This window comes from Ciconia boyciana, chromosome 12, assembly GCF_034638445.1.
Source record: "Ciconia boyciana chromosome 12, ASM3463844v1, whole genome shotgun sequence".
NCBI lineage: Eukaryota > Metazoa > Chordata > Aves > Ciconiiformes > Ciconiidae > Ciconia > Ciconia boyciana.
This window is the reverse complement of record NC_132945.1, coordinates 12,208,162-12,234,817: the sequence shown is the minus strand read 5'-3', so window position 1 is coordinate 12,234,817 and position 26,656 is coordinate 12,208,162. Positions and strand designations below refer to the sequence as shown.

The window sequence follows — 26,656 nt, the reverse complement described above, 5'->3', positions numbered from 1 at the left end:
GCATCTCTGTATTCTTGAGTCTCTCCATCAGTTCAGCCTTCTCCTCTGCGGACCTCACCAGCTTTGCTTTCCGCTTCTGCCACACAGCTTGGCAGTAACACATGCATTTCTTGCTGCAGGGCAAGCCTTCCGTCTTCTGAGCTCCGAGCAGCCCCAGTTCCTGTTGGCATTTCAAGAACTCTGTTTTCAGGCAACACTTCTCATGCTCAATTTTCTCCACCTGAAATGGGAGGAGGGTGCATACACAGGAATTATATCAATAGGTGTCATGGTTTAACCTCAGCCAGCAACTAAGACCCACGCAGCCACTTGCTCACTCCCCTCAAGTGGGATGGGGCAGAGAAATTGGAAAGGTAAAAGTACGAAAACTCGTGGGTTGAGATAAAGACAGTTTAGTAGGTAAAGCAAAAGCCAGGAGCGCGAGCAAAGCAAAATAAGGAATTCATTCAATACTTCCTATTGACAGGCAGGTGTTTAGAGCCCACATGGAGTTATTGGGCACCAAAGCCAGCTCAGGTGGTATCACTGCTGCACTTGCACTGCTTCTGGTAAGGCTTGTCCTCCATTGGTTCAGGTGGTTCCTGCTATAGTAATTCCTGTAACATGCAACTCAAATCATGGGTTACAACAATTTGAAGGTATATCCATTACAATCTCTACCCCTGGTCCCAATGGGTCAGGTTATAGGGTTTAACATTGCAATGAACTCCTCCCTTTGCCCCTGGCTTGGACTTATCCATGGACCACAGTCCCTTAAGGGTGTACCTGCTCCAAGTGGAGCCTTATCTATGAGCCACAGTCTCTTCAGGGGTACACCCCCTGCGGCATAGACTTACTCACAGCCACAGTCGCTTTGAGGTGCACCTGTTCCAGCATGGCCTTCTCCATGGGCCACAATGCCTTCAGAGACATACCTGCTCCAGCATGGCCTTACCCACAGCCACAGTCCCTTCAGGAGTGAACCTGCTCCAACACAGCCTGACCCATGGCCGCAGTCCCTTCAGGGGTATACTGGCAGTGTCGTGGACTTTATGTTCCAGCATGCCCTCACGCACAGTCACTGATGCTTCAAGGTGTACCTGCTGCAGCATGGACTTAGCCAGGGCCAGAGATGCTTCAAGGTATACCTTCTCCAGCATGGACTTATCCTTGGGCCACAATCCCTTCAGAGGTATACTTGCTGCGGCACGGACATAACCACGGCCACAGATGCTTTGAGGCGTACCTGGTCTGCTGTGGACTTATCCACAGTCACAGACACTTCAGGGTGTCCTGCTCCCACATGGACTCATCCACAGGTCACAGTCCCTTTGACTTGAGTTCACACCGAAGTTCCAGCCTGTCCTGTACAGCAGCACAGAAACAGCAGCGATGCCCTGGCCATCTGCCAGCCCAGGCACATCGCCATTGCTGTTATCAAAATGTTCCCAGACACAGCAGAGTAAGACGATAACCAGTACAGTGAGCAACAAAAGCAAAATGCAGCCACTAACAAGCACTAGACTCATATACAGTAAAACAAGCAAGACCCATGGCAAGCACAGGATTCTGTCAATTAATAGCTACACAGCAATAACACTTATTAATTCAATCTAGCACATTCCAATCAAATCTGTCATTATCTTGAACCCTTCATGCCCCACGCTGTGCCAAAAAGGACAGCTGTGGTCTAACCCCAGCTGGCAACTAAGCCCCACACAGCCACTCGCTCACTCCCCCCCGCTGGATGGGGGAGAGAATCAGAAGGGTAAAAGTAAGAAAACTCATGGGTTGAGATAAAGACAGTTTAGTAGGTAAAGCAAAAGCCAGGAGCGCAAGCAAAGCAAAATAAGGAATTCATTCACTCCTTCCCATGGGCAAGCAGGTGTTTAGAGCCATTTCCAGGACAGCAGGGCTCCATCATGCATAACAGTTACCTGGGAAGACAAACGCCATCAGTCTGAACGTCCCGCCCTTCCTTCTTCTTCCCCCAGCTTTTATTGCTGAGCACAAAGTCATATGGTGTGGAATATCCCTTTGGTCAGTTGGGGTCAGCTGTCCTGGCTGTGTCCCCTCCCAACTTCTTGTGCACCCCCAGCCTACTCGCTGCTGGGACGGTGTAAGGAGCAGAAAAGGCCTTGATGCTGTGTAAGCACTGCTCAGCAACAGCTAAAACATGGGTGTGTTATCAAGGCTGTTTTAGTCACAACACTAAGACATAGCACCATACAAGCTACTATGAAGAAAATGAACTCTATGCCAGCCAAAACCAGCACAGTCAGCAAGATAAAAAGAGCTTTGTCAGGCCTGAAGAAGTTAAGAGTTAGCAGATCAAGCAAGAAGCCCACTATGTTCTTTATGGAGAAGTCACTCCTTCTCAACCCACTTTGACCTCCTCTCTCCAAAACCCTCCAAACCAGCAGGGATGCACAGCCACAAATCCATTATCTTGCACCGGAGCACATCCCACTCTTCTGAAATAGTCTTCAGTTCCACAAAGATATTCTCCACTGGTCTTCTCACATTTTCCCAAGCCTGGTCCTGTGTGTTAAGGACCTGCAATTCTCTTTCTCTTCTGTCTCCACTGCTGAGGCATGGGCTTTCTCCACCTTTGATCAGTCGAGTCTTGCCTTCCATCCAAAAGGGAAGAGCCAAATGGGAGCTTCACCACTTGCAGAAGTCTTCAAAACATCACCTGCCACAAAGAATCCCTTGTTTATGTCTTTTGTGCTCCTGTATGAATTTACACACACACTCACATCTGTAGCCTGTCTTTCTGCTATTAAGTTTGGCATTTGCTTTTCCAGCTTCCCCTGGACTACACCAGTCTCCTCCTGATCTCTTGCTGAGCTACTGGACAATGCTGGAGTGTCTGCCTTGAGGCAGCATGATACACTGTTAGCAGAGTATCACTGGTGCTGCTCAGAGTGCCCAGCTGCTCTTTGAGCAGACAGGTGTGCCAGCTGCCACCTACATTCATATCCTCCTGGTTTATGTGCAGAAGTTTTTCCCTTTCTTGGTAAAGTACTGCAAAGCTCTTCTGAAAGGGAGAAGTAGAAGGGCTGGGACAAGTCAGGTCTAGGTGCGAAGCTTTCACTAGGTCCCCATGCTTTTCCAGTATTTCTTCTTTTATGGTCAACTTGGGCTTGCTGAGGGGAAAAAAAAGAAAAAGAAAAAAGAAAAAAGAAAAAGAGAGGGCAAACAGGCTGGAGTGCCCCCAGTTCACAGCACAGCTGGTCTCAGAACTCAATACCTGCTGCAGCTGTAACAAACTACCAATCCCTTGACTGTGGGGATCAATCCTCCTCCTGGCCAGGCATTTGCTGTCCCAGCACAGAGGACTGCTGCCGAGGGAAACTCATGGTATCAGCCTCTCTCTATAGCATAATGCTCCCGATGCTCACTGTCATTTTAGGACAAGCAGCTATCATGCTCATTTCACACAGGGGACATGTCAGTAGCAGAGCTACAAAGCCCAAAGATGCTGGCTCCCTACCTACCCAGCCCCACTGCCTGTCTCCCATCTGAGATAGCAGTGGGGTTGAACTGCAGCCCCTGAAAAAAAAACCCACAGAAATTTGCTAAAAGTCTTGTCTGAAATACAGTTGCCTGACACATTTCACTAAACATGGCAGGCAGGTATGTTTCCGACGGGCTGCCATTCCAAGCTTCTTCAGCTATAAAATCATGTGGAGCGTGTTGTCCACAAACCCAACCAGATCTTGTGCCTGTCAGAGCCCTGGATACCTGACCCATTTATAACACAATCAAAAGCCTGACTTCAGGAAGGGAAAGGCCAGTCCATCTGCAAGTCTGTGTTATGGCCCAGGCCCTCGGATGGATTCCCAGCAGCGCTGGGCAAACAGGACAAGGAACATGGGCACAAGGAGAAGCATAGGAAAAAGCTGAGTGTGGGAGAGTTATAGGGACGTTGGGAGAGATGAACAGGGTTGGAGGGCAAAGATGTTGATGGAAATTGTTGGAGGTGCTGCGGAGAGCTCATGTTTGGAAAAAGTAGTTCAGCATGGCAGCAATGATGGGAAACAGTAGGAGCCCAGGGAAGAGCTGAGGCAGGGAAAACAGGAGCAACAGGAGGTGTTTGGCCCCACCACTATGATGAGAAAAGCAGCTTTGAGAATTACTGCTCTGAGCCAGCTAGCAACGAGCAGGACTGTTCTTACCACACATGGTTTTCAAAGCTGGTGTAACTCAGTGGCCTTCTCACTCCCCAAGATCCTGCAAGGAGGACCAGATAGTTCTGCTGCATCATGTGCAGAGGGCCACAGAGAGAGAGATGCCAAGGTCCACTCGACTACTCTCATGACAACCCAGCAGCCCCGTTGCAGGCCTTTCCCTGGGCAACCGGTGGGCAGGCCCAGTGGCCAGGCAGAAGGGACAAGTGCGGCACACAGCCAGGCAGCCCCTCAGCCAGGCAAGTGGTGCCACCGTGTGGGAGCAGCCCACATTGCTCTCTCATGACGTGGGCAGTAAGGGTTTCAGGAGGGGGTGAAAGAGAGAAGTTGAAAACAAACAAATAAATAAATAAATCTTATCTCACCCCCCCAAAAAAGTGAAAGAGAATGTGAGACTTATCCAGAGAAATTCTCTCAGCCAGAAACCTGCTTCCTTGCTCGAAGCCAAAAGGTATCTGGCTTCTCTTGGGTAAAGACACCCTCTGTACAGAGCAATTCATAGATAGACAGAGCTGAATGCTCCAGCAGTGGAGAAGCAGTCACGTCAGCTGCCATCCAGACTGACCATGGGGCTGGAGAACTGTATGCATGGAGATGAACTCAGCTCACGGGGCTGTGAAGGTGTTAACACTGATACACAGAAACCAGGAGGATTTAAAAACACCAACTTGGCAAGGATTTCTGGTCCTCCCTCTCTACCACCCTGCTCCCCTTCTCTGCCTGGACACAGGAGGACAAAGGAGCATTTGAGTCCTGCAGACCCCTCTCTCAAAAAGGGAGGGAAGAGAAGACTACCCAGGACAGATCCACTAGCTCTGGCCATGGCTCCTTCCAGCAAACTGCATCTCACCAAGACCTTCCACATGGCCTCAGTACAGACCCCAAACAAGGGACAGAAGACAGAACATGGTGTGGGGCAGTAGCCTGCAACCTACCGCTTACCTTGCTGTTAAGGGTCTGGTTTTCTCCTGAGGTCCATCTCATCTCTGGACTGCAGTCATCTTTTTGAGAAAAGGGGAAAAGGCAACAGTCCCATAAGCACCTTTTTCTTCAGCCTCCAGCTTCACAGTGCAGCTGAAACTGCTGGTCCAAGCAAGCTAGGGCACTGATGCAGGGGACAACACCTGTGGAAGAAGTGAGCTTTAAAAAGTGTGAACAGCCCTGAATATGTCAGCTGCACCACAAGAAACCAAGCCTTAGCCAAGATGAAAGAAGCACAGTAAGATAACCGAGGCTCTTCTGTGCAGGTTCCACCAGCCAGGTATTAAATCAAGATCCCCCAGCAATAACCATCCCAGGGACTAAATCAGCAGAGATCAGCTCCCAGTCCCTCCAACACCCGTTTGGCTACCAGGGACATTATCTCCGTTACAGACCCAACACTGCGCAAGGGATCCAGCAACAAGGTGCCACAGTATAAGACAGACACAGTATGGTCAAAGCACCTTTCTGTAGGGCATCTTTGAAGCCAGATCGATTATTTTGATTCATCTGGTGATTCCACCTCCTCACAACAGCAGGATCCTCACTTATAACCCAGTTACCTATACAGCAGGGTGATGGATACCAGGGAAGCGGTGTCCTATGGAAATAGCAGCCCACAATGACTCGTGCCCTCTCCCCCCACCTTAGCAATGACAGGGACTGCCAACCAGCCAACCCACAGCTCTGACCTCTTCATGTCTTCTTTCTCTGGGGCCCTGCAGGAAAGCTGTGCCTCCCTCCGCACCCCTAAGTGCATCTCTGTATTCTTGAGTCTCTCCATCAGTTCAGCCTTCTCCTCTGCGGACCTCACCAGCTTTGCTTTCCGCTTCTGCCACACAGCTTGGCAGTAACACATGCATTTCTTGCTGCAGGGCAAGCCTTCCGTCTTCTGAGCTCCGAGCAGCCCCAGTTCCTGTTGGCATTTCAAGAACTCTGTTTTCAGGCAACACTTCTCATGCTCAATTTTCTCCACCTGAAATGGGAGGAAGGTGCATGCACAGGAATTATATCAATCAGCAAGATAAAAAGAGCTTTGTCAGGCCTGAAGAAGTTAAGAGTTAGCAGATCAAGCAAGAAGCCCACTATGTTCTTTATGGAGAAGTCACTCCTTCTCAACCCACTTTGACCTCCTCTCTCCAAAACCCTCCAAACCAGCAGGGATGCACAGCCACAAATCCATTATCTTGCACCGGAGCACATCCCACTCTTCTGAAATAGTCTTCAGTTCCACAAAGATATTCTCCACTGGTCTTCTCACATTTTCCCAAGCCTGGTCCTGTGTGTTAAGGACCTGCAATTCTCTTTCTCTTCTGTCTCCACTGCTGAGGCATGGGCTTTCTCCACCTTTGATCTGTCAAGTAGAATCATAGAATAATAGAGTATCTCGAGTTGGAAGGGACCCATAAGGATCATCAAGTCCAACTCCCTGCTCCTCGCAGGACCACCTAAAGCTAAACCATATGACTAAGAGCATTGTCTAGACATTCCTTGAACTCTGACAGGCTTGGTGCCATGACCACTTGCCTGGGGACCCTGTTCCAGTGACCGATCACCCTCTCAGTGAAGAACCTTTTCCTAATGTCCAAACTGAACTTCCCCTGATGCAACCTCATTCAATTTTCTCATGTCCTATTGCTGGTCAGCAGAGAGAGGAGATCAGCCTCTCCAGCCCCCTCCACTGCCCCCCTTGAGGAAGTCGTAGACTAGAATGAGGTCCCCCCTCAGCCTTCTCTTCTCCAAGTTGAACAAACCAAGTGACCTCAGCCACTCCTCCTAAGTCTTGCCCTGGAGGCCTTTCACCATCTTGGTCACCCTCCTCTGGACTTTAATAGTTTGATGTCCTTCTGATAATGAGGTGCCCAAAACTGCACACAGTACTCGAGGTGGGGCTGCACCAGTGCAGTGTAGATTGGGGCAATTGCCTCCCTTGACCAGCTAGCTATGCTGTGCTTGATGCACCACAGGACACTGTTGGCCCTTTTGGCTGCCAGGGCACACTGTTGACTCATATTCAAACTTACCATCAACCCAAACCCCCAGATCTCTTTCCACAGGGCTGCTCTCCAGCCTGTCATCCCCCAGTTTGTGTGTATAACCAGGACTACCCCGTCCCAGGTGCAGAATCTGGCACTTGCTCTTGTTAAACTCCATATGGTTGGTGATTGCCCAGCTCTCTAGTCTATCCAGATCTCTCTCTAAGGCCTCTCTACCCTTGAGGGAGTCAACAGCTCCTCCTAATTTAGTATCATCAGCAAACAATGTACATTCGATTCCTGCATCCAGATAATTTATAAAAACATTAGAGCAGTGGCCCTAAAATTGAGCCCTGGAGAACCCCACTGGTGACTGGCCACTAGCCTGATATAACCCCATTTACCATAACCCTTTGAGCCCGACCCATCAGCTGGTTGCTCTCCCAACGTATTATGGACTTGTCTAGCTGTGTGCTGGATATTTTGTCCAGAAGGATACTGTGAGAGACAGTATCAAAAGCTTTGCTAAAATCCAAAAACACCACAACTACTGGCTTCTCTTGGTCAACTAGATGGGTGGTCTTGTCATAAAAGGGCATTAAGTTCGTTAAATGGACTTTCCCCTTGTGAACCCATACTGGCTATGACCAATGACTGCATTGTCTCTCAAGTGTTTTTCAATAACTCCCAGAATAATAACTCTCTGTAATTTTACTGAAGTGAGACTGACAGGCCTGTAATTACCAGGGTCCTCCTTCCTACCCTTCTTGAAAACTTGGACAACATTTGCCAGCTTTCAGTCTACTGGGACCTCTCCATACTCCCAAGACTGTTGAAAAATAATGGAGAGAGGTCCCGTGATGATGCTGGCCAGCTCTTTCAGTACCCTGGGATGAATCCCATGGGGCCCCATAGGCTTATGCGCATCCAGCTGGAGCAGCAAGTCTTGAACAAGTTCAGGTTCAGCTGTGAGTTTATCATCCCTCCAGTCACGGTCTTCCAACACAGGGTTCAGGGGGTCCAGGGCCCTGAAGACAGAGGTGAAGAAGGCATTAAACATCTCTGCTTTGCCTATGTCCCTATTTGTGAGGTGACCAACCTCATCAAGTAACGGACCAATGTTATCTCTGATCCTCCTTTTGCTGTTAACATATTTAGAAAAGCCCTTTTTGTTGTCCTTCACAGTACTGGCCAGCTTGAACTCTCATCAAGCTTTGGCCGCATGAATTTTCTCCCTACAATGGCGAACAGCATCTCTGTAGTCCTCCTGTGTTGCCTGTCCTTGCTTCCAACGTCCATACACTTTCCTTTTCCACCTAAGTTCTAGAAGATCATCCCTGCCGGCCAAGCTGGCTTTCTGTCCCGCTTGCTTGACTTCCAACCCTTTGGAATTGCCTGCTTTTGCACTCTTAAGAGATGGCTCTTAAAAAGTGACCGGCATTTATGGACACTAATATCTTCAAAAGCAGATTCCCAGGGGACCTTACTAACTGGTCAGCATATTGGGCCTTCTGTTCCCCTCGGAAGAGAGTCTCCTATGACAATAACCTGTCTTTTTTTCTTAATGGAAGTGGTTTTAATGTGGGGTGCAGGCCAACTTGACCTTGGCGACACCTCCAACCTAGACAGACCATCATCTTCATCACTGTTTGGTTCCACTTGCAGAGCCTCCTACCTATTATGGAAGGTCACCTGGGAAGGTGGGGTAGTCATGGAAGAGATGCACCTGCTGTGTCGGGCAGGAACTTGTTGCCATTCCCCCCCATCCCTTAAGTCACTGTGTTCTGCCAGGTGGAGAGAGGATAGGGAATCCTCTCTATGATGTGTCCTGTCTGCCTGACAGGCCTGTCCCTGGGAAGGTAAGGTGCGGTTCCCTCTTGGACTCTCTGATACTCCTCAACCTAATCACACCCTCCCAGAGCCCTGCCACTAAGCTAAGGAGTTCCTCTGCCAGGGTACGCCTCCCACAGGTGTGCTCACTGCAGCCATCTGATACTGGTGTAAGAGTAGGACACACCCTGCAGCCTGGCATCTGGGAAGCAGCATGTTCCCATCTGTCTGGGAAGCTGCATCAGTTGCGGACATAGCCTTCTGCCTGGTAGAGACCACTGCTCCCTGATCAAGCCGGCAGTTACAGCATCCTTCCTGCGCGCCTTGCCACACCATGCCCTGGCTGACACTCCCCAGGGGTTTCTTTTATAGCTGTGGGGGCTTGGCCGCGGCTGCTCCTGGCACCACTCAGGACTCATTAGCCACTCACACAAGCTGCCAGCTCCTGGAGGGTCTCTCCGCTCCCCTGAGGTTTCCCCAGTTCAGGAAACCCCCTGGTACACCACGGCAGAGCTTTCTACTCTGGGTCGTGCCAGCAGTGGAGCTGCTCACCTCGTCTCGCCTTCCATCCAAAAGGGAAGAGCCGAACAGGAGCTTCACCATTTGCAGCAGTCTTCGAAACACCAACTGCCACAAAGGGTCCCTTGCAGCAGTGTCACAGAGCTGCCCGGAGAACCCATCCTGGGCAGCCATGTCCGAAAGACACTTCTGAAAATTCAAAACATCAGTCTTTAATATAACCAGTTAACCTGAAAATGAGGAAAGAGGCCACACAGGACCAGTGCTGCAACCCCAAGAGAGGAAGCATGCAGCTTTCTGCATCCTCTTCTAGCCAGGACAGGCAGGAAGAAACACCCTAGGACTAGGCAGGACAGGGTAGGATTGAGCGCAGGGACTGGAACTGCCCTGATCCCTGTTACTGTTAAGAGTTTTAAGCACATCCAAGCTGTACGCAAATAAGAATCAAAGTCTAATTTTATATGATGCTCCAACATCTTCACGCGTTGGCATCTCTCTTGGCAGGAGGGAACACAAGTAACAGTGAGGCAGGGCTGAGAACCTGAGAATCAAGCATCAAGGCTTTCCTTGTGCTGGCCCCTGCAGCCTTCTCCCTCCTGCCTCACTTGCTGTTCCACACTCTCCCCGGATGATGACAACAATCTCCTCTTCCTCTCTCTGTCCAGCTCCCTAGACCAACAAAAGAGAAAAAAAAGAGCAAGTTTCTCCTTGCTGTCTTACCAAGGGGTAAAATGTTCTTTCACCTGGACAACAAAAGAAAAGCAGCAATCTCCTGTATGCAGGATTCCCAGTGCTTCTCTTTCCCCCATCCTTGCTCCAGGTAGCTGAGCTGCAAACTGGAACTGGATATACTCACCCCTTCTGGCATTTCTGTCTGTATCCAGGTCTCTTCTCCTCATCACTGTATTCCTGCTCCTTGGGTGCCAAACAGCTTCTGCAACAGGAGCAGTCAATCATGCCTGAGCGTGTGAAAGAACAGTTTGACTCCCCTCTCCCACCAAAAATCTCCATGGTTTGGACATCTATGTAATGTCTCTAATCCTTTGGGATTTCAGATAAAAGAAGGTCAAGAGAACAGCTGAAGAATCAAACACTGTGCTTAAGGGCTAAAGGGAAAAAGAGCCACTTGAATCCCAAAATAACGTAGATGAAATGAAGTGCAGACTATGAGACAGAGTTCAGCACACCACATAATATGCCAGTCATTTCTGCTTCAGTTTTGAGTTGGCAGAGAAATGTAACCCATGTGGGCATGATTAGACCACTAATACCAGCTGCTTCAAAGGAAAGGATCTGTCACAGTCATGAGTTACGTGGAAACAGTAACTCATGGAAACTAGGAAAAGTCCTCTCTATGCACCACTATGCATTTGCAGTGATGTCCTGAAGCACAAGATAAAAATCCTGCATATACAGGTTTAAAACAGAAATGTAACTATTACTTTTCTGGCAGCCACAAGTACTGCACAGATGTTTTCACTGAACTGTCCAACACATTCTTAGGTCTCCGTCCTCAGACAATACTGCTAACTTAGAAATTACCTGTCCATCTAGGCAATCCTAATTACTCCTCCTACAGTACCTTACTTGCTTGCTCTGGTCTGCCATCACCTTGCTGATTGCTCAGTTGAACCAGGTCAGTCTGAAGACACTCATGAATCCCACAGTCTGTTTGTCTGGCTTGACAAAGAACTGTCTCCCATCTGTAATCTGTGCTGCTTCCTCTTACAGATCACTGACTTTTAATGTATCAAAGAGCTTTAAATGGAGGCAGTCCTGTGTTAGCTTCTTCCTCTGCTGAAAAGTGGCTTTATTATCTAGTTTCTAGGCTATAAAAACTTACTCCTCAGCCTCCAGAGCCAACTGATTTCCTTAATAGTTTATCATGAAGGCTATCTTATCTATCTTTGTGCAATGCTGAACTTCAACAGATAATGGCAACTCAGCTGTATAAACTGGTTGCACCCTGGAATTTGTTGATCAAAGAAAAGGATTTTCCTTCAGTAACATCCAGACAGTTGGGCTCAGTCCCAACTCTACCAGTTCTTTCTGCTTAGGATTTCAGCTGATATTCTTGGTAAGGAAGTAAAGCTTTTTTATTCTCCAACAGGTCAGGAGATCTCAACAAGAAACTGTATTTTGTTATTAGCAGTTTTGCCATTTGACTGTAATTCAATCAGCACATTTAACTAAAACCCATCCAATCCTTCAGAAGCACTATAATTTAAGGCCACACTAGCTATACAAGGCCAAAGCACTTTTGAAAGCAAGTGGAAAACCACTATGGCTTGGGCACTACCACTACAGGTTTCTAACCCGCTGCAGTTCTGCAAATCATCTCAAAACACAGTGGTTGTGCAATCCCTGGAAAGAGCGTTAGCACACAGATGTGAACTACTGTGAAGCTACAAAAGCAGGAAAGCAGCTTTGTTGGTTCTCCAATTCCTGACTAAGTACATAGGTAGAGAATTTAAGTAATGCCTTTTCATCTTCAGTCGATCTTTTCATATTAACCTAAGCACAGAAATTCATGACACAAAACGACCTTTAAAGCATGTAGGACGAGGGGGGATAAAAGATCCTCAGGTGTAGTTCAAAACAACTTAAGCAAAGTTCTTTCTGGAAGAGATTTGAAGGGTAGATTGTTCTTTGCACTTGGCTTTACTTGGAGATACTGGTTTTTGTTCTGTGGACACTGCTCTCCAAAAGCACATGTCAGCAGGTAAGCCAAAAAAGTCATCTTACTCCCAAAGAGCTGGCGTGGCCTAGGAGTGGGTGTTGGGAATGAGAATCAGCATGCTCCAAGAACTCAAATGACCAACTTCTAGTCGGCCAGGAAAAGTCAGCAACCAGCTGCTGACAAACACGACAGAGGGGAAGAAAGGCTTTCCTGGTCTCATTATACATTTTGATAAAGTGTTTTTTCCACTGAATTTAATAAATGCTGTCATTTAAAATACATTTCAGTGGATATTTTCCCAAGCAAAACTGACCAGTCAGCAAAAGCCTCAAGCCTTTCTCCACCTCATTCTCCCCTGACACAGCACATCAGCCTTGAGGTATGGCAGGAACCAGGTCACGTCCAGGGTGAGCTGTGAGCCCTATCACCCACTGCTCCAGCAGAAGCAGCTTTGAGAGCTCCCTTCTAAGCTTCACATCAGGATTTGGTTTCTCAAAGGTGACCAGAAGATAGGAAGGAGAAGATAATTCAGCCTCTCTATTCATTTAAATCCTGGGTTTCTCTATGCATCAGACTAGATGGGCCCGAGCTCAGCTGTGAGGTTGGTCTGGAACCCCGCAGTGTGCTGAGGCTTCTGTGGGAACAGAGTGCCAAGAGGTGGCAGGGAGGATACAATGAATCTTGTCTTGTAAAAATCATATTCAACATTGGCCAGGCTCTTGGCAATCAGCTGAGTGTTCACCTTCTGTCGCAGGACGATCTGCCTGCAAGGCTTCAGGTACAAGATACTGCAGTATGCCTGGGAGAGGGACAGCACAACAGAACAGGCAGGAGAATTCTAGTGCATGTAGTCTTCTCCAGGTGAACCCAAAATCTAGTTTGGATTTAATGTCTTTCATCCCCTGTGAGTCATGCACAGAACAAAGCTGGGGAAGGGCCATCCTGCTCCCTTTTAGCTCTTGTCAACTTACCCCATTTCTGGGCCAGGAAACTCTGGAACCATCTTCTGAGAGTGCAGAACCTTTCTGCTGAGAATCTCCCCATCGTCTGCAAGGAATTCTGCTATCCGAATATCATGCTTGTCCATATCAAAATCCAGCTCCAGCTTCCCGTCTTCATTTCTGAAAAACACCAAACACAAAAATAAGGACAGTCTCCTCCAATCATCAGCACCCTGGTCTGCTCTTCTGTATCGGGATCCCAAGGGAACTTCCTGAGGAGCACATAAAACACCGTATTTCACACGCTCCATGGATCTCATTAGTCAGTCACTTAATTACAGGTATTTCTGTGCAGAACACCAAAGTAGCAGAACACTTCAGAACAGTCTTGATAACACAGAAATATGGAAGTTCCACTGCACAGATGGGAAAAGGAAGTAAATGTATTAATTGGTTTCCTCTGAAAAAAAGAACATGCCTGCGACAGACAGAACTAGACCCATCTCTCCTAACTGCCAACGTGGCACCCCAGCCACTCAGTCATACAGAGGGAGGAGGGAGAAATCCCTGCATTTGTTCCTCCAGTGGCCAGGCTGGATAACATCAAGCTTAGACCACCCAGGCCAGGCACTGCCCTGAAGCTGTCTCCGCTTTTAGCTCTTCCCCATCCTTGGGGCACCGCTGCCTCGCCGCACATCCCAGCCCCATACCTGCGTATGTTCCAGATGAGGATGCGCATGTCCTTTTTGCCTGGAAGGGCATCGAACTGTGCCAGCAGCTCCTCCCTGGTGTTGAAGACAGTATGCTCCAGGATGGCCTCCAGTCTTCAGTAACAATCATTTGCTCTAGAAGCCACAGAGTCAAGGAGAATGGGGTTGCCCGGTCCACCTACCTCCCTTTTGCCACAGGGGCACAAAAAAATCCACCTGCAAAGACCTGGCCACAGGCCTGACACTCCAGAGAAGTATGACACAGGAGAGACTACAGGAGGATGGGAGGATGGTCTCAGAGAAAGACTGAGCCAGGACAGACATGAAAGTAGGATGCTTTGAAGAAAAACACTGAAAAGTATCAAGCTGAGTGCAGGGCAGCAATGTAATGCCAGCTGATAATATACAAGTCGTGCCAGGGAGCTGTATATTCTCAACTCCCTTTGGCATTCATGGAAAAACAGCCTGGAAGTATGCCAGCATACCCACGTGGCACGAAAGGCCATTACAGGTGCAGAAAAGCAGCAGAGAGCATAGCTCCTGGGCCGGGGATGTGTACATGGGTCTGCATGGCGGGGGGGAAGGGAGAGAAACAGGTAGCCCATAGGTTGGTGGCATGACTGCAAAGGCTTTCCAGGAGCCAAGTTAGCAGCAGATGCCCCGAAGCAGATGCACAAGTTCTAGCCCAAGGAAAAGGGAATAATGCTGCATGACAGTGTGTTAACAGCAAGGCCTGCTGCAGGGATTCTCCAGATGCAGCACTGATTACAGTTATTCTCACCCTCTCCAAACGTTGTGCTGTGCACACGTGGCCAAGGGACAGCCGCAGGCAGCCTGTGCCCTCAGCATCATGGCAGTGCCACTGGCCCCCCATGTCCCTTTGGAGGAGGGTAGCAGCTCAGCCACTTGGCCAAGGGAGGATACCATTTTGCTGGTTGAATGACACCAGTGGGATAATCACTGTCTCAGCATGGACACGGTCCATGAAGGTCTGGGAAAGCAGTGCCATGCTGAGAGCCCCTCCAGTCTTGGTGAAGAGGATGGCATCCTTCCCCAGCCACATGGAGCCAGACTTGAATCCATACAATCCAATGGACAGGTGGTCTCTCTTCAAAGTCTTCTCTGTGAAACTAAAGCTGAAAGCAACCAAAGCAGAAAGGGGCTGGAAATGAGAAGCGCCTGCCTCACTCCAGGCACAGATCCACACTACTGCTCTTAACTTTCGCAAAGGGAGCTTAGCTCCTGTTCAAAGGGAAGACTCAGGATGGCTGCAGTGCTGGTAAAGAAGCCAAATCCTGCCAGTCCTATACTGCCTTCACCACTGAAGAACCACATAAATGGTCAGGAAGAGTTACTCACAAGGAGGATTTCTTTAGCACCTAGGGAAGGACTCCAAACCCTAATTTACCCTAAGCTCCTCCACAACATTTTTTACACCACAGACAGGGAAATCAAGAAGCAGAGGAGCAAGGCAATCTGTTTCCGGCACTGCACACCCAGGCCAACAGCCAGCCAGGGAAACCTCATGTGCCTGTTCTTCATAATTCTACACCAAGCCCCACTTCTCACTGTCCCCTCTGGGATAGTTTGTACCAGCAAGGGGATGGCCCTCCTCCACTGCACACAATGACAGGGCAGGAAGGGGACAGGGCCTCTGTTTTTTATTTACTGAACTCCACTCACTTTTCTGAAGTGCTATGGTTATGTGTCTTCTGCATTTAAAGAAACAATTTTCCCTGCTTTGCTCCCTCGCATTTTTCTTATATTAAACAGAATGGTCAGACAGAAACACAACCAAGTCCCAGCCCTTTCACCTCTGTGGGTAAGCTATAGCAAAAGAGAAAGGGCAGGAGTTTCGCATCAAAAGATTCCTTCCTCCAGCCTTAAAGACCTCTAAGTCCAAGAGGCAACCAAAGGAGCATCAAGAAGGCAGAGCTGCTTTGGCAAAAAAACCTCATCCTGGCAAAGGCCCTTCTGTGTTTGGGCTCAAAATGCCCTGGTAAAGTTACACCCTCTCTGTAAGGCTCACATCACTGATTGTTCAAGTAAAAGCTTAAAACCTATTTTCATTGAAGTTAGTTATGTAATTAAAAGACAAGACCTACTGAACTGAAATTCCTGATCGCACAATATCACACTTTAAATCTCTTCCCGTTAGCCTGCCTCATTCTCTCTCATCACTATAGAAAAATACTTCACATAGAAAGATTAACATGATATAAACAGGTTCTCTAAAGCCATGACTCATTTCAGCACCCACAGGGTACAACAGACAAGAGGGGAAACTCCTCCGTAACATGACTCTACAGAAAAGGACTCTTGGTTTGACTTCAGGCACATATGTTCAGTTTTATGTGGACCTTCTCCGTGTCCCAGCACAAAAGCATTTCCTCTGGTTATTACACAGTTTGCACGCCAAGGAGCCAAATGGCTTATGTTAGGGTGGTTAATGACAAGCAAAAAGTTTGCTATTGAGTCCCTAGATCACCCATTACACATTGAGGCAGCCTAGGTACATGTATAAGAGCAGTTATTTTGCACCTCTGCATACTGGGAAGGTAAGGAAGAAGCAGGGAGAGGTGTATACATTAATGCTGGATGCTTGCGATAGGAAGCCAAAGACCAGTGGCAATGCTCGCAGGAGAGAGGAGAATCCAGCCCAGCAGCTGGATGTGGGAGGGCTCATAGCTCATTACCTGAGCATGCAGTAGAGTTTGTGAGGAGTCATTCCTGCCCCGTTATCCATAAAAGTTAGATAAAGGTGACCCTTGAGCTCCACGACATCAATGCAGAAAAGCTTAGCTGTCACGCTGGGATGCGAAGCATTGCCTAAAGAAAGAAGAAATGTGGGCAGCAAGAAATAACAGTATTTCATCCTCGTTCCCTCCCAAACCCTCTTTGCCCTCAGGTCAGGTGCAAGGAGCAAAAGCAGTTTCCCAAACCTCCTCTTTTCCAAACGGGAGGTCGTGTCTGGGAAGGGAGGTGGCACACCGGCTAAAGCTCCTGGATGCAGGGAACGTCCTTCCCAACGGTGAGGCGGGGCGGGTGTGCTGCAGCCAGGTGGCACAAAGCATGTGGGGACACGCCGCGATGTCGGCTGGATGCCGACGAACGGGGACCGCTGGCGCCGCGGCTGAGGGAGTTGCAGGCAAGCTGTGCGAATCCACCCAGCAATCACAGCAGCAACTACTAATAAAATCTCCATCATCTCCACATCCCTTCAGTGCATCACGCACGTTACGGAGGGACCGCTTAGTAAATCTGTGTGGATTTTTTTTTTAAAACACACCACAGCTTGCACTGACGCCTTAGGCGCCCCGGCCAGCCTGGGGTCGGGGCTGAAGTCCGGGCACAGGCCACGGACTCGCTGTCACGGCGCACCGGGTCCTGTCCGGGGGCAAGGCCGGTGCCCGGTGCTGACCGGGCAGCTCGGCCACGGCACTGAAGGGCCGTGCATAGGTACTGCAGCTCTGCGGGTAGCGGGGGCTTATCCGTGGGGACAGACAGTGGCGGTCAGTGCCGGCGGGGCGGAGGCAGATGCCCCGCCCGGTGCCGGCCTGCTGGCCGTCGCCGCGCCCCCGCCCCCTCAGCCCGCCGCACGCCACAGCACAGCAGCCTCTGCGCGGCGGCGCCCTACGGCACGACAGCGGCTCCCACGCGGGCGGGCGGTTGGAAGCGTTAACGCCCCCCCCTCTCCCGCCGGGCGCGGCGACATGGCGGCGCCCGGTGCCGTACAAGAAGATGGCGGCATGCGGTGCCGAGCCGCGGTTCGGGTGAGCCGGCAGCACGGGGGAACCGCGTAGGGAGGCCACAGCCTCTCCCTTCAGGGGGTGAAGGTGCCAGAAACCAGAGGCCGGCGGCGGTCCCAGTACTCAGGCCGGGCCGGCAGGGGTTGTGCCAGCAAACCCCAGCCTGGGCAGGTGGCCAGCAGCAGGCTCAGCCCAGGGCACAGACCTGCAGGGGCGCGTGGGTCCAGACAGGCCTGGGCCTGGGCGACTCTCCCGGGGATGGGGTTGAAACCAGCCCCGTGGCCCTACCGCTGCCGTGGCCCTACCGCTGCCGTGGCCCTACCGCTGCCGTGGCCCTACCGCTGCCGTGGCCCTGCTCTTCCACCAGGACAGGGCAGGCAGAGCATGGTCTGTTTACAGCTCTGGGGCACTGGGGCCCAAAACCACCCCGCAGCGACACCGGCTCCTCTGGAGCTTGGACAGGGCAAAGCCTGCCGGCACCAGAGCAAAGCTGGTGCTCAGCAACACCACAGCCTCTTTTCTCTTTCAATTTTTCAGCTTGCTCTGAACCAGAATCACCTCCTTGTAGATCCAGTGCAGCCTTGGCCAGATCAGTATATCTGTATGTTGTTGCAAGGGCATTTACCAGAAGGACAGTTGTGAGGGGAGTCACGCAACCTGGAGGCGATGGCAGCAGGGAGAAAAACAGCGGCTCTTAGGAACATTCCTCTTCTCTGCATGGCTGTATTTAGGTACGCAGAGGAAGCCTGCAACTCAGCTCTGCTGGGAAAGCCTGGGTTCCCTCAGCTACCATCACGAAGAGCTCAGATGTTGCTCTCCCAGGAGCACTGGAATACTGTGGGAAGCATATGACATTAGCTTGCCTTGTTCACGAAAAGTGCTAAAACAGGTCAGCAGATAAACCATGGCGTCTGCTGCAATGGTACCCCACCAGAGCAACCATCCTCCATGCCACAGGGCTTTATGGGGATCAATAGTGAAGAGCCAAGACATACTTCCAATCATAAAGCACCTGTGTAATTAGATACCTGTGCAGCCAAAGGGTCTGGAAGAAAAGGGGCAGCCTTTTTTCTTGTCCTAAAACAATGTATCTGCTGCCACCAGACACGGGGCAGCAGCCCTACCAGTTGCCACATCAGTCAGGTACTCCAACTCCCAGCACAGAGGCCAGGACTGAACTCTGCTGACACAGTCCTGCATCAGCAGAGTGCAGCACGCTTGGATCTAGAAGACTTGTGCAGGACAAAGGTGAATAAACACACACTAAGGAAATACCATAAATAAATACATTTATTTACCTAGCTTCCTCCCTCCTTGCCACAAAGGGCTGAGAAGGCAGACACACATGTAGACCAGGAGGAAAAAGCCAGTACACCCCAACAGTGTAAAGACAGTGCCCGTCTCTCTCAAGGAAGAGCCTAGTCCCCAGCTCTCTCCCTTCTCCACTTTGAGATTTATGGACCTGCATGTTAACTCACAACAGTCCTTCACTGTCCCAGTTACAACCAAGGAGTTCCCACAGCCCATGCAAACCCACAAGGTTCCCCATTATCCATCCCTTACTTGGCAGGGGGGTTCTCTCCAGCAGAGGAACAGGGGATGGCAGAGTCAGCCTCTGGTGAATGCCCCTTGCTTTTCCCAAATTCAATCACCAGCGGCTTCCCCTGCAGATTGTACCCGTTCACCAACAGCATGGCCTCCTGGGCCAACTGAATACCTGCAACAAGAGAGCAAAATGGGTGCAGGTTACATGGCAAGTGCTGGCACAGACACACATGGTGTTCACACAGATGTTGCTGGCTCATGGACCCTCAGCCTGCACCATGATCCAGTGCGGTGCTGGGATCCTCCAGCCAGAGTGACGTGCTGAATATAAATATGGCACATAACAGACTGCATCCCTTCTGTTTTGAAGAATCCTCTCCCAGTCCAGGGAAAAGTCTGTAGTGTGATAGGAAGAAGAGGGAGTGAACACCCCCTCCTTCTCCTTGGAAAGCAGGCTTGGTGCCAGCCCAGTGCCCTTCGGGAACATGTGGCACCTTCGTGGGTCAGGGAAGAACTAAAAGGCATAAGGCAGCGACTCACCAGGGAAAGTTATGAAAGCCTGACCCCTCATCCGGCCGCTCAGGAGGCGGAACTGGATCGGTGGGCTGTCCTCCTTCTGGAACCGAGCAAACAAGGACACTAGGTCCTTCATTGTCACTCGAGGGCCCAGGTTCTTCAAATACAGCACCTGTTCCAGAGAGACAGAGGGTCAGCCAGCCTGTGGCATGCAAACACACCTTTCAACATGGTCCCCAGTCCATACACCTCAAAGGTATGAATTAGTTCAGCCCCTCTGCCATCCCAGAGTCCTTCTCTCACACGCCTGCTAACAGTGGAGTTTGGAAGACAGGTGGATGTACAGAGAAAGGCAGCTCTGGACTCAAGGCATCATCATGCTTGCCTGCGCCAAGTGCTGATAGCTCCAGTTATTTATAAAATGCAACAAGCTCCAGATACCAGTTAAGCACAGTTTGAGTAAAGTCACAGCTGGTCTCAGTCAGGCCCAAACAGGGAGAGGGGATCTTCACTAGTGACCTGCCAGAGCCAGGAAGGGCTGGGGTCCGAAGTACACTCTTTGCCAGGCCAAGTGACTTCCCAATAGATCCAAAGGTCCCCTTCCTTCCCAGAGTGGAGGCTGCTCTCCCTTGGCAGGGAGGATCAACCAAGCACCCTCCAGGCCACAGCCAGTCAATAGCAAACAGGAGCCTATGCCTGCTGAAGCAGCTTCAGGGCATGCTAATGTGGAAGAAGAATAAATCCTGGTTCATCTCAACATACCTTGTTAGGCTCCCCAGGATGGTAGGATGAGAACCTGGGTATATTCCGGAGTTCTTCCTCTGAGAGACGGTTCTTGCAGATCTCCTCTTCCGGGACAAACTCTATAGGCTCTTTGATAATCACAAGCCTTGGAGGGGACTGGTGGGGCCTTGTTGGAGGAAGGCTGTGACTTCTTGCCTGTTCTGCCTGCTCTTCCTGGTCTGGAAGTGATGACTCCTCAGCTACAGGCCCCTGCGGGGCCAGGGAAGGGCACAAGCATGGGTCACTCTTGGTAGGCTGGACTTCTTCAGGCCACTTCTTGCTCAGCAACTCTTGGTAAACACTCTCCAGATGAACCATGGGGTCCTTTTCATCTGTTACCCTCTTCTGAGTGTCATCTAATCCACAACGGAGAAACATGGTAACGTGACTACCACCAAGAACCTCGAAAACGCACAGACTGCAGGAAGAGACACAGACAGGAGAAACCCTGTTCCGACCCAGCCTCCATGCATCTGCCAAGCAGGCCCCGCAGGGTATTTAAAACAAGAAGAGTAGCCCCAGCAGCCAGCAAGTGCTGGTGTCCCAGCTCAGGATGAACCTGCAGAGCAGCAGCTCCACCAGTACTGCGTACAGAGCTCATTTCTGCCAGAGACGTCCTCACTAGCTTACCTGTAGCCACATTTCAGTACATCCTAATGACTCCTTCAACACACTTTCCTCCTCCTGCACGCACGGCCAGGATGTGCCACGCTGCCTTTCTACACCACTAGGTGGAATATAAACTTTTTGCTTCCAGGGATATCAGATTAAGCTCCTGGGTTTAAAGAAGGATCATGGCATGGACTGACCAATGATATCTCCCTTACTCTATTTAATAGAAATGAGGCCAGAATGAGACGGGCATCTCCCAGCCTATGAGCCTCAGCCTTGATGCCTCTTGGTTTTGCTGAATGCCACAACACTGACACCAAAGGAGGGAACAGGGGCCAGAGGACGCTGGGTTAGCTGGATATTATAGCTTGAACAGCGTCAACACTGATCAAAGTGGTGTTTTAGGAGTTAGGAGTTGGAGTTTAGAAGTTACTCCTCATCTTCTATTTAATACTGTCTTACATACAAAAATCAGTCTGGGCCGGAGCTTCATGCCCACATGTTCTCCAGCTAAAGCAGACTGGAGCAGTTTTTGCCATCTCTGGACAACACTTGACTCTCCATCCAGAGAATTCACATTAAGCCACAGGCTCGGGGACAATACTGCTGGGGTGAGAAGTGCTGTCATCCTGTGGACACAGTACTGGGAATCAGCAACTGTGCGCCATTTCCACTTTGGCCACTGGGAGGGTACTTTAACAAGTCACTCCTACTCTTTCCTGCTCTGTGCCTTTGCTTCCCTTCCACCCTTGTTAGACTGCAGTTAAATCAGAGAGGGGACGATCTCTAGCCCCACACAGGCACCTCGTGTCACTCAGTGCAGCTCGGTGGGGACCTCTGGGCTCTACCAAAGCATAACCCTGGCTGCTCTTCCACATACCGAGCTGGGCTTTGCAGTACATGCAGCACATCAACGAGATCCACGCTCTCCAAACAGAGATGGACTTTACAAGCCTCTATTTTAAACCCTTCAGAGAGCCCACTCTCTATCTGCTCATGGCAGAGAGGAAAATATCTCCTCCCACACAGTGCCAAAACAGAACCATGTCTTCAGGGACAGAAGGCCAGACAGAATTGTGTTGTACTCCCACACACCCTGGCTCTCCGTGCTGGAGCAAAGGCAGGAACAGCCTTGAGCCCACAAACCTTGGTGGTAGAGGGCCCGGAGGAAGGAGTGACGGTCCGTGCCCTGAAAGAGGGCATTTTCAATCTCCATCTCCCGCCGGCTCAGCTGCTTGCTGCCAGCAAACCTCTGGGGCAGAGCAAGTATGCGCTGACGCTCTTCCATCTTCTCCTGGATGGCATGGAGTCGGTCCTGTGTGGCCTCCGGGGCTGCTCCCAGCCCAGAGACCTGGAAGACAGGCACAGCTTTGCTCAGATACGGCACATGCCTCCTTTTCAGAGACTAGGCCAGCAGTCAAACTGCACATCCTCCAGCCCTGGAGTGGCTGCAACTAGGAACTATCCCCCAAAGAGCAGGTCACCAAGAGGTCCTGTTACTGCAAGGGTAGGACAGAAATAAAACCACTCAGCAAGCCTCACTTCTTGAGAGAAGGGGAGAAACAGCTTCTTTCTCCTGACTTTTCTGTGCTGCTTTCCTTCCCCTGGCCTCACTGTCTGATGGTGCCTGTGTCCCTCTGTCCCAGCAGTCCCTGCCTCTGCCAGCTATAGCCATTTTCTAAGGCCACCTACAGTAACTCCACAAACTCCCTTTGGCATTTCTTTTGCCATGCCTATAGCATCCCTGAACTGAAGTTTCCACCAAGCTTTTGGTCTATGACCCTGGCATCACTGAGAGAACCTTATTTGCTGAAAACTGGACACTAAGCTGCCATTGGGCACGCAAGAGTAGGTTTATGCTGAGGACTAAACCCCTGACCAGTTTCACATGAGCCAGCTCCCAGAAACCACCCAGCTACTGCAGCACAGACCTCAAAGCTAACCTGGCTATGAGCGAGCATTCCTGTATAAATAAACCTCACTGCACATGGCCAGGGCACTGCTAGAGTCACCAGATTTGTGCTGCCAAAGCACAGAGACATACCCCAACTTCTGGAGGGGCATTTCTCTTCCCTCATCCACCTCTATCAGAATCCAGAGAACACACTTTTATGGGGCTGTAGGTGGATTTTCTTTTCTTAAATTCAGTTTGAGAATTACTGTGGCAGATCCTTCTGCCTCAGGCAAGAAACCAGGCTTTCTCCCTGCACTGAGCACAATCTAACAAAGACCTTTCCATGGGTACCTCTCCCTTCCCACGTGACTGCATGGGCCCACATCTGCACAGCTTCCATTCACCATTTCACAGCTTCCCTGGAGCACAAAAGGCTGTTTATACGGAAAAGCAATTCCAGGAAATCATTTGTAGTACTTTGTTTTCAAAAAAGCTGCAACTTAGCAGCTGAAAATAACAGAAGCCTGCACTCAGTACTTTGCCGAGAGTTCCACAGGCAATCCGAAGTCCTCTCTGTCTCAGCTGATTCCTCCTTGGTAGAATCTTTCACTCACATACAAAGCTGCACATGGCTACCTGACTTGGGCTTTCTCTCTAAATATTATTCTTCTCTCACGAGCTGTAGACAACGTACTCTAATGTCGCTGGTTCTTTCTGTCAGAGTAGTGTTTTCCATGCTAATCTTTATTTCTAAACATCCCAGAACTGATTTCATACCAAATACAACAGCTGGTACTGTTTACATTAATTTTAATTCTTAAATTAACACCACCCCTCTCCAACCCAAGCTTTAATGCAGGCCACACCAGGGCTGGCTTTGCATTTAAACACCAAAGCAAGTAATGACTTCAGCTGAAGAGAGGCAAACCCATGATTACCACAGATGGCTTCCTCCTGCACACAGCTATTGCTCAGGAAGAAGAGAAGAAACAGAGGGAAGCCAAGGGTCAGCCCAAGTCCTGTTTTGCACCTTCTGGTTTACCAAATTAAGAGCAGGATGCTCCAGTGCACCTGACACAGGACAACCCTGAAAGCCCCTTGTCTCTGGAACGTGAAAGAAAAGGGTGAAGGTAGGGCAAAGGGAGAAACCTGCTTTGGCACTGCTCTGCTGCAAACTGCACCCAAAGAGGAGCACGTCATCGCAATCACACACTTGATCTAACAGCTCTGTGCTGCTATTTTTACATGGCTGTTTCAAGACCCTTGAAGCATCTGCAACCCCTTGAGGAGAATGTACAAAACCCTCCCTACAGACAGCTATCCCAAGCCAGCCATGGGATCCAGGGATGTGTCAGACTACAGAAAGGAGGAGGCTGAGGCACTTTGAAACGTTTCCTCCTTTTTCTCCTCTAGCCTTTAAATCCTTCTTACACAGGTATAAACAGATGAAATGATTTGCTTAAGACCATCAAGGCAGAGGCAGGAATACAGTCAGGTCCTTCTGTGTTCCAAAGGACCAACGCTTCTCTCCACCATAGCTTTTAGCACAGACCATTCCACCAAAGCAAACAGGCCAGAAGAAATGCAGGATCATGCTGGCCTAAAGGCAAGAGATACACGGAGCGGCCATTCTTTACCAGAGGGCTTACAAAGGATTTGAATTTTCTACCAGGGTGCCACAGGCCACGGGGTTAAAAGGACTTGGCCACGTTCACATCAGAGCAGAGCATGCCTACCTTCCCTGTTGAAGCCCGGTTCTTCCAGAGCAGAATCTCTGAGTCGGAGAGCCCCAGTTCCCGGAGAGACGCAGTTTCTTTGTTGCTCTCCTGCAGGGCCTGGAACTGTGACAAGGTCAAAGCCCCCGCAGCCTCTTCCCCAAAGGGCTTGTAAAAAGCTGCAGGAGCAAAGCATCTCCGCTTTGACTTGCACCTGTAACCCAAAGCAACAGAACAGCAGAAACAACTTAGCACTGACAAACTGGGGGAACAGGAAGGGGCTGGCCTCTCCCCCCAGCCACGCTTGGTCCTGCTGCACCTAGGCAGAGGTGTCGTGTTTCCAAAACACGCTCTCCCGACCCTTTTCCAAGCCCACGAGATCCCGCAGGGCAGGATGCTGCCCCAACATGGGCAGGAGGCACCTTGTGACACTGTAACACCAAGCACCCTGCAGGTGCAAACGCAGGACAGCCTAGTGGGGACAAGCTCACCAGCCTAGAAACTCACCCCTGCGTCTGGGCCCAGGCAAATCATTTATTGTCACCTAATGGGTGAAAATAAGTTACCGCCAGCATTTGCTCCAGGAGAGGAGTGCTTATCACCTGCTGGGGTGTCCAGGCAGGAGCCCCAGCAAAGGCGGAAGGGTTTGCGCAACTGTTTTGGCAGACAACAGCCTGCACCAAACATCTCCCCAGGGAGGAGGCTCCAGTGAGGCAACACTGCTGCTGCCCCTGAAATGGCCACACTCTGCTCACCAGCCCCTCCGGCAGCTCCCCCAGGGGCCAGATCACGACTTACTGCTCGATAGAGACAGTGGTATCGAGCTGGTGGTGAAGGAGGCTCTTCAGCTGCCTCTCTCCTTCCGTCTCCAAGTCTTCCAGGAGAAGCTCATCACTGGACAGGCTGCTGTTGACCCTGGGGCACACAAGCACAGCACGGAGATGGTCAGTAAGGCAATGGGGAAAACATTGCTCAAAACACACCACCGCTACAGCCTCTCTACCTCTTTGACTGTTTTTATGGGATTTAAAGCACAACAAGGAACTAAAACTACTTGACCAAAGCTCCTACTAATGTTAACTAGAAAAGCCAACAGATTTGGGACTACTTTGAGAACATTAAAAATACCCCAGGGACCTTTTTTATAGAAAAAAAAAAAATCACAGGCAATCTTCTTATTATTGCTGGAAAGTTGTTTTGTATCAGTATCTAAACAGACATTGCTAGTTTCAAATGACTAAAGAAAGAAAGCAAGCTGCAAGGGAGAAGAGAAACAGTGAATTTGAGCAGCACTGTGGAAAGCTCTCTTTTCCCTTCCTGAGGTCAGCTGCTTCCACGTGGACAGACAGACAGCACCTCCATCGTCACCCCGCAGACAGCAGGCATTTTCCCGTGGCAGCGAGGGCCCTGCTGACCCCTCTTTTGGAGACAGCACTCCTACACCGTGGGCTTCCGCCCCAGAACCAGGCCATCGGCACCAGTTCGGCTCAGCCTTTCCGTGGGCTGGGAGGGGAAGCCCACACCTGCGCTGGGAAGCTGTTTTGGGCCGACTCTGCACCGGCGAAGGGTGGGCACATGGCCCAGTTTCAGGTGAAAGTCTTCGTTCCCACGGGTTTGACGCCCCCGGCGGACCGCCCAAAATGCGGCTTTCTAAGGCATCGCCGTCTCCACAGGAACGTCGTGCCCGGTGAGGCACCGGATGAATCCCCAGGCCGTGCTGCCACCCGGAGAAAAGGCTGACAGGAGCTCTACGCTGCCTGCTTTGAAACACGAGGAACCCTCGCCCGGAGCCAGCGGAGGCCAGCCCAGGCCCGCTCCCAGCCCCGGACCCCCCAGCCCGCCCCGCTCACCTCCGCATGGCCGCGGCCCTCCCAGCCTCCGCCGCCGCCCGCGACTCCAACTCCCCGCAGCGCTCGCGAGCGCCGCCCGGCCGCGGCGCAGGGGCCGCTGGGAGACGTAGTGCGGAAGGGCCGAGCGGGCCCGGTGCCGAGCCACAGCCAGGGGCGGCTGCGGGGAGAAGCGCCGCCGAACGC

At 50.6% G+C, this 26,656-nt stretch overlaps 2 protein-coding genes across 2 annotated transcripts; both read right to left on the bottom strand.

The window, feature by feature from the left end:
* Positions 1-428: 428 nt before the first annotated feature.
* MORC4 (MORC family CW-type zinc finger 4) lies at positions 429-18,390 on the bottom strand. Its single transcript, XM_072877283.1, is given in 12 exon segments — positions 429-3,128; positions 4,161-4,215; positions 5,115-5,296; positions 5,846-8,157; positions 9,512-10,147; positions 10,335-10,412; positions 13,130-13,279; positions 13,810-13,921; positions 13,924-13,944; positions 14,734-14,945; positions 16,506-16,638; positions 18,184-18,390. Coding segments are annotated over 8 exon segments (921 nt in total). The 5' UTR covers positions 18,278-18,390; the 3' UTR covers positions 429-3,128; positions 4,161-4,215; positions 5,115-5,296; positions 5,846-8,157; positions 9,512-10,026.
* A 440-nt stretch (positions 18,391-18,830) lies between these two features.
* RBM41 (RNA binding motif protein 41) lies at positions 18,831-26,567 on the bottom strand. Its single transcript, XM_072877275.1, has 7 exons — positions 26,474-26,567; positions 25,422-25,538; positions 24,645-24,837; positions 22,161-22,365; positions 20,382-20,758; positions 19,644-19,791; positions 18,831-19,275 (listed from the first exon to the last, which is right to left on the bottom strand). The coding sequence occupies exons 1-7, from the start codon at positions 26,479-26,481 to the stop codon at positions 19,118-19,120; spliced, it is 1,206 nt and encodes a 401-aa protein (XP_072733376.1). The 5' UTR covers positions 26,482-26,567; the 3' UTR covers positions 18,831-19,117.
* Between the last annotated feature and the right edge of the window lie 89 nt (positions 26,568-26,656).

Bases quoted from the DNA above. Each gene is read 5' to 3' on its own strand.
- RBM41 (XM_072877275.1), bottom strand. The intron at 24,838-25,421 runs GTAAGTCGTGAT...TTTGGGTTACAG, and splicing joins ACCACTGTCTCTATCGAGCA to GTGCAAGTCAAAGCGGAGAT. The intron at 19,276-19,643 runs GTGAGTCGCTGC...CTCTTGTTGCAG, and splicing joins GGCTTTCATAACTTTCCCTG to GTATTCAGTTGGCCCAGGAG.